General features: G+C 38.5%; 1 protein-coding gene across 2 annotated transcripts in view; it reads left to right on the forward strand.

The window, feature by feature from the left end:
* SLC12A7 (solute carrier family 12 member 7) overlaps positions 1-14,539 on the forward strand; it is a 277,582-nt gene that overhangs the window by 256,661 nt on the left and 6,382 nt on the right. The window contains exons 22-23 of one of the 2 annotated variants that reach the window (XM_032803704.2): positions 9,012-9,119; positions 10,674-10,855. In XM_032803704.2, coding sequence (XP_032659595.1) covers positions 9,012-9,119; positions 10,674-10,855 — 290 coding nt within the window. The remainder of the gene's footprint in view (positions 1-9,011; positions 9,120-10,673; positions 10,856-14,539) is intronic. The other variant, XM_032803706.2, reaches the window with a different exon arrangement.

Below are 14,539 nucleotides of genomic sequence, written 5' to 3' on the forward strand. Positions count from 1 at the left end.
TCTCTCTACCCCCGCCCCCCATCAGATTGGCCAAGACCCTGGGGTTTTTTTGCCTTCCTATGCAGCAAGTTTAAATTGGTGTAAATGGTGGATTCTCTGTAAGCTGGAGTATTTAAATCATGGTTTGAGGTAACGTTCGCGGCGGCAATTCTGTGTGCTCCTTTGGGGCAAAAACACATGGACTGCCGCCCCTTGCAGATTGCCACCCCAAGCACCTGCTTGGAATGCTGGTGCCTGGAACCAGCCCTGAATATTGCTGTAACATGTTCCAGAGTTAGAAAGGCAGGCTAAAACCAGTTCTCCAGAGACAAAGGCTCTCTGTCACACCAGGTAGGTGTTCAAATGGCCATTCTCTGGGAGGGGAAGGCATAAATAAGAAATTTACATTTAATCACAACAGTTCAAACACCATATCCACAAGAGACTGTTTGATTCAGCGAGGATGTTTCTAACACAAGGAATTGAATTATAAAGGGGGAGGAGGGAATGCTTGACTTCTCTCTCCTCCTTCATTTGGGAAGGGATAGCTCAGTGGTTTGAGCATTGGCCTGCTAAACCCAGAGTTGTGAGCTCAATCCTTGGGGGGCCCTTTAGGGATCTGGGGCAAAAATCTGCCTGGGGATTGGTCCTGCTTTGAGAAGGGGGTTGGACTAGATGACCTCCTGAGGTCCCTTCCCACCCTGATATTCTATGATCATCCTTTAAGAAGTGGAATTTTATTTTATTTATCTTATACTTTGAAGTGACAGTAGTTGAGATAACCTTCTGTGGTAGTAACCTGCTTTGCAGCTAGGGCTATAGCTTCAAACTCAGTGGCAAATCATTAGATTTGACTTCACCCATAGACCACAAATAGCTACTGCAAACAAATTCTGTTTTCCTCTTAAGGTTGAAGGTGTCCTGATGTTCAGGGAAATGCTGGCTGAGATAGAATCAGAGAATATCAGGGTTTGTAAGGGACCTCAGGAGGTCATCTAGTCCAACCCCCTGCTCAAAGCAGGGCCAATCCCTGCAGAGAACACAACCAAGGCCAACCAGTCTCTCCCCGCTGCTCCCAAGAGTTCTAGGAGACACTACAGGAGTGGAACCAGACATATATTCCTTTCATTGGTGTTTCAATCAAAAACACCAGAGAAGGGATGCAGTGTGACTTAGAAGCAAGTCCTGGATTCATTAAACCACCTTCAACAAGTCTAAAGGTGGCAGTGCAGTTTGACTGATCAAGGTACTGTCTCCATACAGAAATCAGACTGGGGCTGAATCACACTTTCCTCATTGGAATGGACTCATTGCAACAACAAACAATTGGACCTGCTAGAAATCTTCCCTTTTTTATTTATTTTGTTCTGTTTTGTTTCAGAAAAAAATTGGAAAAATAGTAAAAAAAACCAAACAAAACCAAAACAAATCAGAACAAAAAACCCTCTAAATGAAAAATGATGTGACACTTGGTTGTCCACAAATACAGTTTTTTCAGTTTATGCCTTGTTTCTTGAAAGAGGGGATAGGTCTTGTTTTATTTTGTCTGTCTCTGTATCTGCCTACTATTATTCACATTTAGTATTTATCTGAGAAAACGGAAAAAAGTTAAGAAGCAGAATGAAATTTTTTTTAACAATAATTTCTTTCTGTGAGCAGCATACCTTCTGATTCTGTCTACCCTGATATGATCAAAATGTCTAGGCTGGAAATGAGTTCCTACACATAGTATATGACTCTGATAGTTCTTGTTTGTATATATGTAGTGTAGGTATAGCTGTGTCAGTCCCAGGATATTAGAGAGATGAGGTAGATTTCATCCACCTTGTCTCTCTTGCTTGTATATAGTAGCATAATGGTTAGTTGCAGGCTCAGTGTTTCTAACAAATTTTGTTAAGTGGTTCTGTTGCACTGGAAGAACTCTGCTGGGGGATTGTGTTGATAAATTTTATAGTCAACTGCTTGACCATACTTTAGTTTGTTACTTTGTTATGAAATACACTCACGAGACCAAATAACCGATGTCACTCAGGTTTATTAATATGGTACAAGAAGAAAGATCTATATGATACCAGTTTGTGAAGAGCACTACTATGCAGCAGGGTTGCCCAGAGCGGGGGGAGGGAGGCGTGGGCAAGTGGGGCAATGTTCACCGGGCCCTGCAGGGGACCCCACGAGAATTTTTCAGGGCCCCTGGAGCAGGGTCCTTCACTTGCTCTGGGGGCCCCGGAAAACTCTTGCGAGGCCCGGGCCCCCAGAGCTGCTTCTGCTCTGGGTCTTCGGTGGCAATTTGGAGGCAGGGAGTCCTTCTGCTCTGGGACCCGCCGCCGAAATGCCTCAAAAACCCGCGATGGGGGTTCCATCCGCCCCAGGACCTGCCGCCGAAGTGCTGAGTCTTCGGCGGCAAGACCCCAGGCCCCCTGAATCCTCTGGGCAGCCCTGCTATGCAGCAATGTTACATTCACCTTACGAAGAAGATGTGCTTCCCAAAGTTATGCCTCTAAAGCCATCCTTTTATGTTTACCAGGAAAAGGTACCATATACATCATCTGAAACTGGGTTTAATTAATCAGTTTTCTATATTGTTGGTTTCTGGTATCATGGTATGTCCCCTTTATCTTTTATTTGAACCCAGGTCAGGATGCACCCTTATCTTTTTCTGAGCACATGCACTCCAGGTACTAAGGGACATGGAGGTTTGTGTGGGTAACGCCTCTCCTGTTGCCATGAAGAAATAATTATCTGTCCTGATTTTATTATCTACTCAAACAAAGGCCTACTTCAGCTAATGCATAGTGTTATGGGATACTTAGCATAAGAGTACAGGATTATAACAAAGCCAGTTTGGGCTGTATAACTGCTATACTATAATATATATAATATGTAAACTTAAATGTTTGGAATATATATTGTGAGTAGTACTATCACCATAATATATATGTATATTAGCCAGTTTATATTAATCAACAAGTGGATGTTTGGAGTGTAGCCATAGACCAGAGCTCCATCCCCAGCAACAGCTCTGTATTGACCCTGATGGCTGTGGAAAAAGAAGACATTCTCACTGGTTGAGAATCAGAAGATAAATTGCTCAGAGAAAGGAAGTCATGGTAAGATTTTTTTTCAAGTAAGATTTCATGAGACAGAGTAACAAATGCTTTCATAAAATCCAAATATATAATGGAACTGCATTCCCTTCACCCACAAATTTAGTTTTAATTTAAAATAGGCAATTAAGTTAATCTCTCAATATAAAATCATTATAAACTCAAACTTGTTATTGCTCTTGGTTCCATTATATACCTGTGCCAAGATTTTCAGAATGTGCAAAGTATTCATTAGTGCCCACTGAAGTCAGTGAGAGCTACGTGATGCCTTAGGCTTTTGAAATTCAGGGCACTTTTTTAGGTGCTTAATTAGGCTCTTAAATCCATAATTTGAGGACAAGCATTTTTTAAAATTTTGGTGTTAGTGGTCTTGTTAATATTTATTCCATTATTTTACATCTGATAGGAGTTTGTTCTATGGAGTGCTTACTGCCAAGTTCTTCTGCTTTTGGAAAATGAGTATTACATTTGCTTTTCTCCTTTCATTCTTCTCTCCCAGACAATGTCTTTTTAAAAATAATATTTTAGTGGTATAGTAAATTTAGGAGCTAAGATACATATCCAAGTCAAATTATATTATATTATATTATATTATATTATATTATATTATATTATATTATATTATATTATATTATATTTCCTTGCTTGTTTTTCCATAATTTCTTTGTTGAAGACAGATTTTAAAAGGAGTTTGGTATTTCAGCCACTAATATTCTCCTCCTACTCATTTATTAGTGGCATTTTTTTTCCTCTAGTACTTCTCTTCTCCTCCCCACAATATATTTTTGAAAGCCTTTGATTTTCCTCTTTGTCTCTCTGGCTTGTATTAATAGATTTTGTTTTTCACTGCCCTTATTTTTGTCTTCCACAATTAACTAATTCTGAATATTCTTGTTTGGTTGTATCTTCCCTCTATTATTTGCAATTCAGTCAGTTTTCTTGCTGTCAGATCTCAGAGAAGTTTTTCATGCAAACATATTGGCCAATTCTTGTTTCTTGCATTCTTCTTTTTAGAGGAACAATAGTCTCTTGTGCCTGAGTTAAAATATAGTATCTGTTAGGGTTCCCCAACCTCCTTCAATATGTGTATCATAAGCATAATTCCTAATTCTGAACCTTAGCGTCCAAAATGTGGGTGCCTAGCATGAAACCTCCAAGCTTAATTACCAGCTTGGATCTGATATCGCTGCCACCAGCCAAGGATTCCCGTGCTTGGCTCCCTCTGGTCTCCCAAAACCTTCTCTGGGGGACCCCAAGACTCAGAGGCCCTGAGTCTCACACCAAAAGGAAAACATACCTTCCTCCCCTTGTCTCCCTTTACCTCATCCCCGGCTTCCCCTCCTGGGTTATCCTGTGACGATACTGTACTTAAACTCTTGACTTTCAAAACAGAGAGGCAATTCACCTTCCCCCCCCCGCTCCTCTTCCCCTGAGGCTGCACAGATTCACCTCCGTAAATCTAACACAAAGAGATATTTCCCTTCCTCATTCCTTAGCCTACCCAGAAGAAAACTCAACAGGTCTTAAAAAGAAACTTTATATAAAAGAAAGAAAAACACATAAACATAGTCTCTGTATCAGGTTGACAATACACGGGTCAATTTCTTAAAAGAAAAAATGAATAAACAGTCTTATTTAAAAAAGATATCCAATTTAAACATTCCACAAAACACACACATTAAATACAAAAAACAATAAAGCCTATTGCTTTTCTACTTTATGTACTCGCACTTGGAACTGAATTAAAGCTTGAAGATAGAAAGATCCTCTCACAGCCGAGAGACAGACAAAAGACACAGACCCAAAACATTGCCTCCTACTTTAAAATCCGGTTTCCTGATTGGTCCTCTGGTCAGGTGTTTGGTTACCCCTTTGCAGGTGAAATAGACATTAACCCGTAGCTATCTGTTTATGACAATGTGTTCTTCTGTCACCTTGTTAAAATAAACCTATTTAATGGGCAAGACCCTTTAAGTGTCTTTTGAACCTTTAGAGGAGTTAGTGTATGGATGGGGGGCAGGTATTAAATGAATTAGAATGCATAGCATCAATATAATGTGGATGAGGTTAGGAAGGATGAGAAATCCTTGTGGTTATACTTGACTTTGTTATTGTTGTATTGTGATACAGTGAACTGTCACATGGGTGGGGAAAAACCCAGAAACAAGCATCTGCAGATGGTGAGCTACCCCCAAATTAGAACTAGAGTGTGGTACAACTGGCTCTTATCAACCATCACTCGGGGGCTTCTGGAAGTGAGAAGGGCCTATATAAATCAGACCCATCTCATTCCAAGGGGTACGGGCAGGAAGAGGAGAGGCATGATGGAGTTCACTGAAGGAGTGTCAAGCGGAAACAGTTCTAGAGAGGGGAATTTTAAAGAAAGCACCAGACCAGTGTCTGAGAAGAAGGGACACTTTGGAAAAGAAGGTACTGAATTTAGGAGAGTTTGGGTACAGGCTGGAGCCTACTTTCCAATAAAAACTTTGAACAAACAGAGCATGGAAAACTTACGGGGAAATGGGAATAAAAGTAAATGGGTATGGATGGTGCTAAAATAAATACTAATGTACTCCTTTGTAAGAACTGCTACATTGTCTGACTTCCTCCCTCTCTCCCCCATTTCTGTGGTGTTTAGGTGATCCTGGCCCGCTCAAGCAATATCATGGTGACATGCACTTACTACTGGTTGGGAAATTCCTTGGCATAGTTTCAGAAAACCACAATGTCTCTAATTTTCAACAAAAACAACAACAAAAATCTTGATAAAAAGGAATTTCTTTCCAAAAAGTTTTTTTTTTTAATTAGGCCTATATAAAACAAGAATATCTTTTTGATTCTTTCCCAAAAATTGAAGAGTACAATAGTGTGAACATTTTTTTAAATAAATAGGTTTGGTTGGAGGAGAGGAGTTGTTTTGTTTTTAATATATTTTTTAAAAAACAGTTCTATTGTGATTTTTAAAAAATACAAGAGTTACAAAATGTTATTTGTTTTACCATATGAGAAACAGTACAATAAAACCTACACAAACTTGATGGCATATTAGCAATTGAGGAAGATGGCACTTTGGAATTTGGGGCTAATAATCATGCAAGGTGGATGCTGGTGCCTGTGCAGAAACCAACCCAATAGAACAGCTTGCTGGATCATGATATGAGTAATAAAGCCAAACAATACATAGAATGTTAAACTTGTTCTTTGTTGGGGGCTGAATTACCATTGCTGTGAGAGTACGTGTGCAGGAAGCAAAATATTCATTTTCAAGAAGCCACGTTTTTTGCATAATTACCTGAATGCAGTATGTGTCTCTTTAGCTAATGAAATTAAATATATTTAAAGACAACTACAGATATTCTTAAAAATCAAATGATTTTTGAATCCTCCTTTCTTCTTTGCATTCCCCTGCTGTGACTAGTTGTACTACCTTGTTGTAAATTTTTCCTGTTTTCCTACCTGCTACCCCATTTTGGGCATAGAATGTCAGGGTTGGAAGGACCTCAGGAGGTCATCTAGTCCAACCCCCTGCTCAAAACAGGACCAATCCCCAATTATTTATTTATTTTGCTCCAGGTCCTGAAATGACCCCCTCAAGGATTGAATTCACAGCTCTGGGTTTAGTAGGTCAATGCTCAAACCACTGAACTATCAATCACTCTTGCCTCATTCCCACCACCTGTTTGGGGGAATTCTCTCCTCGCCTCTTTTTTTTGATCCCTCCCCAATCCTTCCTTTGAAGGATTCCTCCATCTCTCTCTTCTCCTTTTTCCACCATCTTCTCCCATTAGTTCCTGTTCCCTGGAGCGGTAAAGGTAGGGCTCAAAGTGACAGCAGATGGAACTGGGAGAGGGGAGAGGAAGAGAGATGAAACTTGTTGCATTGGGCTTAGCAGTGGTGGCAGGGCCTAAGGAAGGCAGGAAGGGAGGCTCTCCTGGGCCATGGAACATTGTCGTGCTGCTGGGCAGTACCCTCTCCATAAGCATTTCAAAGATGGCCAGGGCATTATACAATCCAAAAGTTATATCTTTAAATTTCCACATCCCTTTTCCTGCAGTCTTCCCCCTTTCTTTTGGATCCCCTTCTACCTGCCAATGCCCACTTTTAGGATCCTGTATGGAAAAACAGACTGATACGCTACAGCAACCAGGACATCATCTATTGTGATAATTGATAGGAATTCTTAAAAGTAATTTCATTTCATTTTCTAAAGCCCATACAAAATCTAGTGCAGCCATCTTTATTCTTAATGATAACTATATATATGAAGTCCAAGGATTTATTGAAAGCACACTTCTGCCTGCCTGATAGATTTCTCCAGTGGGACTGCAAAGCTTCTTATTCTTTTGAAATTGGTGTCTGTAAAGTACCTCTGTGATTGACCAGCTTCCCCCAGTGTTACATTTGTATTTTTCTCGAGCAGTTTTATGGCTGTGCAGTTGTGCCAAAGTAGTTAAGATTGCATTTCGTTTTCCATGTTGTGTGGGAATTCAAGCTCTTTGTTTCATATACAAAATGCAGCCTCAAATTTTAAGCATGTGGTCTGAATCAGGTTTGAATTTTCTGAGGCCTTACAAAGTTAATTAGTTTAAGTTCTAATAAATTAAAAAATGCTGCACCAAAAAGTTCACATTCTAAGTTTAATGATTTTTTGGGCTTCTCTAACTTGGAAATCGCAAATGTAGAGACTCAAAAATGTGACTACATAGTCAGTTTAGTGGGTTCTCTGATGGTATGTAAATAATTAACAAACTAATCCTGGCTGTATGGTCTGTCTTCTAGCCCCTGTCCCATAAATGGGCACTACCTGTAGTAGATGGCCTACTTTGCAAATTGCAAAGGGCCAGTGAAAACAGAGACAGACTTTAGAATATTTTGACCAGGTCCCTGCAACTTCATTAAACCTGTAGCTTTAAGTGGGATAACTTTACATGCAAACCATCCTCAAAGCTCTGTAAAGAGAATAAGAACAACCATTGTTTAAGTGTTGCTCGCCTTCTTTTTTTCAGTACTCAACTCCACAGCATCCTACCTATCCCAGGTTTAACTGATACACTTTGACCTTAGAAGGCTTTCATTATTTCGAGGCCTAACCAAGATACAGAACTTAGCCAAGATCCATAACCACATGCAGGCAACCACTGAGCCTTGAATGCCCAGGCTTTCTTATGAACCCAACCCCTTTCTGTGCTGCAAAGGAGACCATTGTACATGAATAATCACTTGTGTGTGAAAAGTTATAAAACAAACAAAGGTCTGAGTATTAAGGATTTGGAAGGAATGGGTGGGAGAGAAAATAGGTCAGTCATTATGGTAGAGAGTTGAAGTCTTGAGTGTCTACTGATTCCCAGGTCCCAAGTGGTTGATAAGTTTAAGCTGATATCCCAAAGTCAGGTGGTCATATACTGAACATGCCTTGGCAAAACCTACATTCAGACTGAACATATATCAATAGTTGTTCAGTAATCTTATTATGAGTGTTTGAGTTTGGCTGTTCAATACATGTTTTTTTTGTGTGTGTGTTCTTTTTTTGGAGTTGTGTAAAAATTCTTGTCTGTTACCAAGAAAACAAACTCGTTAACTTACTATGGAGCTAGGTTTTTACATGTGTAACTTTCCATTGAAGTAAATAGCTTTTTCCTTTTGTGTATAGTCTGCATGTTTGAGTACAAAATAACTCTTTGATCTCTGTTTCTTTTAAATTAAAAGTTTTGCTTCACATCAAATTTTAGAAATACATCACTATGCTAATTTGTGCAAATAAGCACCATGTTTGGGAAAGGCAAGCACAATTACATAGTGGCATCTGTTTTCAGAATACTCCCACTTTCAGCTGTTTAAATAAAGACAAATTTTTATCTGAGTAGCATAATTAATTATATCCTTTTTTTTATATGCTGGTTGTACTTGGTGACCTTCGTGTCCCAGATTCAGAGCATCACTGATGAGTCTCGAGGTTCAGTCAGAAGAAAAATCTACTCTAGTCCACAGTCCATTGGTCAAGATATACAGGCTCTGCTGCCTAATGAAGAAGAGGTAGTCTGAAGTAGTACTGACTAGATAGTCCATTCTCGTTACAACACTTACAGTGCCACTTTAGAAAATGTAGTATTAAGGACTGGAAATGAAATTGCAGATTTTTTTCTCTAAAGCTTTCAAATATTTTACAAAATGTTTGCCCATTTTCCTCCTATTAATAAATAATCGTGGTTAAACAAAATTGATGCTAGCAGTGATGTGATAGAAAACAATCTTCTCGTCTTCTCCTCTCTCTTGTCTGGAAACAATCCTCAAGCAATTTAGATTTTAGTATTACCTACTATGATTTATTTTTATTATCACAGCACTATCTTTTGTGTATATACCTGGTATTACGAACTTTCACTATATTACATCTTCTCTCATTTCTAGAATTTCCTGAGAAGTAATGTCTGGAATTTCTAAAAGTCTCAAGAAAATTAGCAAAGATATCTTCAACTACTCCCTTCTCCTCATTTAAGTAATATCTAGAATTTGAGGAGTTCAATTGAGAAGCATATTTTACTCCTTCAAAATATTTAAAATAAAGATTGCATTTAGAAATCTATCATGTATCAAGCAGCATATAGCTAGTGTTGAAGCATCTCTAAGTCCATTTAGTCAGAAATCTACCGTGAAATTCTGGTCCCACTGAAGTCAATTTTACTGTTGGAGTGCAAAAAAACCCCTAAAGATATACTTTATCTTCTGAAAAATAGAGAGCAACAGTATTTTTATACTTCTGGTGAAACATCTGAATCTTTACACTATAAGTGTCACTCATCAATTTCTTTATTAGTTCGATTATGAGGAAAATATGGCACTTTAAATGTTTATGTCCAAAGATGGGTATCCTAGTTTGTGGCATTACATTGGTGTTTCATTATATTCCACATACTTTAGATACTGTGAGCATATTTGTGTTAATTTCCATTTAAGCAATTAAATAAAATCTCTAACCCAAAATTTTCACTCCCTTTGCATTTTTTAATACAATCGATTGTTAATGTCTTCTGTTCCATAACAATGAAAGACAGTTAGACATTATTTCTGTCCTAAACAGTGATATTGATTTTTTTTTATTTCAGATACCAATTCAGTGTTAATTGTTTCTGATATCTCTGCTAGTGCTGCTTAGTGCAGAGTATTTGCAGATATATTTTTGGTCTTTTTTTCACTCTTAATGGGTCACAGCTTGGAAAAACATCTTTTTGAACATAAGGAAATTCCCAGGAAAATCTTCAAATTGGAATTAAAGTTAATTTGGACTCAAATTTTCATTAAAGCAAATTGTCTTTAGTTTTAATTATAAAAATAAGCCTCTCAATTAGACCCCAGTAAACAGAAATGAGTAACTTCATGCATCTGAGTAGTTCTGTTGGCTTCAATGTTAAAGTTAAACATGTGCTTGCAGCATAAGGTATCATAGTTTGTAAACCTCTTGGGGCTGATCCTGAGCCAATTAAAGTCTGTCAATTCCCATTGATTTAGGTGGTGCAGGATCAGTGATTTAAATTTTCTTGTCTCTCTAAAACTACTATATTTTGACCTGTTCTCTTTATTTTTTTTCAGGCTCAGTTAATCCATGACAGAAACACTGCATCCCATTCAGCAGCAGTTGTTAAGTGTGATGCTGCTGCTGCTACACCTGAAAAAGTGCAAATGACCTGGACTAAAGAAAAGTTTATAGCTGAAAAGCACAAAAATAGAGAAACAAATATAACAGGTTTTAAAGATATCTTCAACATGAAGCCGTAAGTACAAATGTGATCTTAATAAGTTTCTGGTTTTATCCTTTTTCTGGTATTATTTGAGGCCTCATCTTGTAGAAACATATACATGCCAGTAATTTTATACACAGGAGTAGTGCCACTGAAGTTAATGGCAGAATTTACATGCGTAAGTGTTTACAATATCAGTCCCTAAGTGAAGCGTAGAGGAGGCTAATGTTTGAGGCAATAAGTGCTAATTTGGGTGACTGATAAATTTGCATTACTTGTAACAGTGCTTTAGAGGAAGCTTTTTCACATTTTACATTTGTCATATTACATGTATAATGTTCTTATGAAAATAACTATGAAGAAGATGCTAAATATTGCCCTAAGAAATTCATTCAACCATCTACTCTAATTAAACAGGCTTAGGCCCCAATCTTGTGAGTTACCATAGGTTGGTGGACCCTGTGCCCTCAGAAGTCAATGAGATTCTACCCAGGTACTGGGGTTTTCCCCACATGTATAAGCTGCAAGACAGGAGCTTCAGGATATGTCTACACTGCAGAAAACTGCTGCAGCAGGGAGTATCAGAGCCCAGGTCATCTGACTCGGGCATGCACTATGGGATTAAAAATAGCAGTATAAACATTCTTGCTCAGCTCTGAGACCCTTCTCCAGCCCAGGTTTCAGAGCCCGGTCTCTCACTCCAGCAGGAACATCTACACTGTTATTTTATTTTTAGCCCGATATTGCGAGCTCAAGTTAGTTGAACTGGGCTCTGAGACTCGCTGCCACAGGGGAGGGAAGGTGGGTTGCTGTGTAGATGTACTCTAAGTGCAGAGGTGAAAGTAAGCCGGTGTGCCGTACCTGGGCGGCCTGGCTTCCCCAGGCAGCAATTTAAAAGGACTGGGAGGCCCAGGCCCTTTAAATTGATGCCAGAACCCTGTTGCTGGAGCTCTGGGATTACAGCAGCAGGGCTCCGGGGGTTATTTAAAGGGCCGGGGCTCCCACTGCCTCTATGCCTGAGCCCTTTAAATTGCTGCTGGAGCCCTGCCACCATTACTCCAGGGCTCTGGGGGCTATTTAAAGGGACCAGGGCAGTAGAGGCAGGGGAGCCCTGGTCCCTTTAAATAGCCCCTGGAGCCCTGGGATAGCAGCAGCAACTGGGGGCTCTGGCAGCAGTTTAAAGGGCCTGGGGTGGTAGCAGCAGCCAAGTCCTGGGCCCTTTAAACTGGTGCCAGAGCCCCCGGCTGCCACTGCTACCCCAGCGGGGGAGGGGGTGGGCACTTACCAGTACAGAGCGGGCTGGCTCTGACCCCCCCCATCCCGCCCCTTCCACCCGAGGCCCCGCCCCTTCCAGGGGCCAGAGCCGGCCCCAACCCAGCCCTGTACTGGTAAGTCCCTATTTCTACTTTCACCCCTGCCTAACTGTGTAATAGCTGACCTTTAGTAATAACGGGTAAAACTGAAAGTCAAATGAGCTTAGATGCTCTTGAAAATGAAACTTCTGTCACTTCCGAGCCTGGTTTTTTTTGGAAATTTTTACCTATTACAAATGCAAAATATCAGTTTGGTTATGATAAAGTTTTGCTTTAAAATACTGTTCTATTCAGAAGCTATACTAGAGACTAACTTATATTTTACTTAAAATAGTTGTTTTTTAAAATTTTTTCTGGTAGCAGACCTGTTGAATCATGAAAAAACATAGATTGACATTTTTTATTTAGATATTAGAACTCTAAAATTATACTACTTGTCAATAAGGGAAAGGTTAATTCAAACCACTAAAGCTGTACGGTTTTTATCAGCTGAAGTTGCTATATTTAAAAATGTACCAAACAGCATAAAGCAATGTATTTATACATGTTTGTTTCTCTTCCATGTAGAGAATGGGGAAATCTGTAAGTCAAATCTGTTTTAATTTAGGCTCTGTTCCCTGGTTCTTGTGTATTATTATTGCATGTTTCCTTTAAAGCAGTCGCTTCCCATGATTTACAGTATGCATATTGTGCACATATTGTGATTTGGCATGTGAATATAATTAGCATAGCATTTCCTAACACCCTTTTCTGTTTTAGTTCCTAAACGTCATCAGTTTTTCATTTCAGAGTAATTCATAGTATACATATAACTTTCCAAAAAATGATGGTCAATATAGTCAATTGCAAAATCTTTCATTAAATACGTGACAGCATTTGGTTGCAAAATAAGTGACCTTCATTTTTTCTAATTATCTTGTTAAAACATTGAATGTATGTATTAAAAATGTTAATTGTGATTATGGTACTGTATGGCACTGTGTGCTGAAAAAAATGAGACTGAGACTTAAAAATTGTATTATTCAAAAAGCCTCCATTTCCCAATTGGTAAACTGTAGATTTCCTTCTGCAATGTAACACCTCTCCCCCGCCCCCTCCCTTCATTTGGGCTATAGGGAGCAAATAAATTTACCAACGGATTCATAAAAACAGATCATGTAGCTATCCAGAGGGAGTTTATCCACCCTAATGGAGCCACTAGAAGCCACTACTTTTCCTCCTCTCTCCGTTCTTGAGTTTTCTCTGTTTTGACAGAAGAGCTAAAAGACATCACCCACCCTATACAGAATTCTGTCTTTTGTTGCTAACTGTGTAGCTCCATCTCTATGATCTTTGATTTCTCTCTTTGTCATCTTCTAGCTACCATAATTGCTTCCACAGAATTGTAAACAATGAAGTAAATCCTTCAGGTTAAAAAAAATCTGTATCCAAATTAATCTTGTTGTTGTTATTAGTTTGATAGCACCCAAAAATGTGTTAGGCTCTTCATAGAAAAAGTAATTTTTGCCCCCAAGATCCTGCAATCTAAATTTAAACATTATACAATCAATGATCATGGCAAACAGGTAGGGAAGGAATAGGGTAAATAGTTAATAGATATTTCTGCCCGTTTCTTGGTACATACACGGGCATTATCTCCCATAAATGTAAACAAACTTGTTTATCTTAGTGATCAGCTGAATTACAAGTAGGAATGAGTGGACTTGTAGGCTCTAAATTTTCACACTGTTTCTTTGGAGTGAATTTATGTAAAATAAATTCTACATTTGTAAGTTGTACTTTCATGATAAAGAGATTGCACTGTAGTGATTGGATGAGGTGAATTGAAAAATACTATTAATTTTGATTATCTTTTTTACAGTGCAAACATTTGTAATAAAAAATAATAATATAAAGTGAGCACTGTACACAGTATTCTTATTGTAATTGAAATCAATAGATTTGAAAATGTAGAAAAACATCCACAATATTTATAATTAATTTAAATTGGTATTCTATTATTGTTTAACTGTGAGATTAAAATTGTGATTAATTGCAACTGTTTTTTAATGTAGTTAATTTGTTTTGCATTAATCGCTTGAGTTAACTGCAATTAATTGACAGCCCTCGTAAATGTGGCTGATGGTTACTGGCATAAAATCGTGATTTATTTGGATTTTAACTTTGTTTCCAAAGCCACAAGCCTTGGAATTATACATCTCCCTTTTTTATTAATCTGCCTGTCACCACTGGTGATATATTGCCATAATTTATCCTTACTTTGAGACTGTTTCTATTCTAATCCTCATTTATGCCTTAATCCATTCCTAACTAAATCCATCATTTTTTTGTAGTCTTCTCACATCATTATGCTTTAAACTACAGGGAATCCCAAAAGTTGAGTCCAAACTACAGTAGAACCTCA

This window comes from Chelonoidis abingdonii, chromosome 2 (assembly GCF_003597395.2).
Source record: "Chelonoidis abingdonii isolate Lonesome George chromosome 2, CheloAbing_2.0, whole genome shotgun sequence".
Lineage (NCBI taxonomy): Eukaryota > Metazoa > Chordata > Testudines > Testudinidae > Chelonoidis > Chelonoidis abingdonii.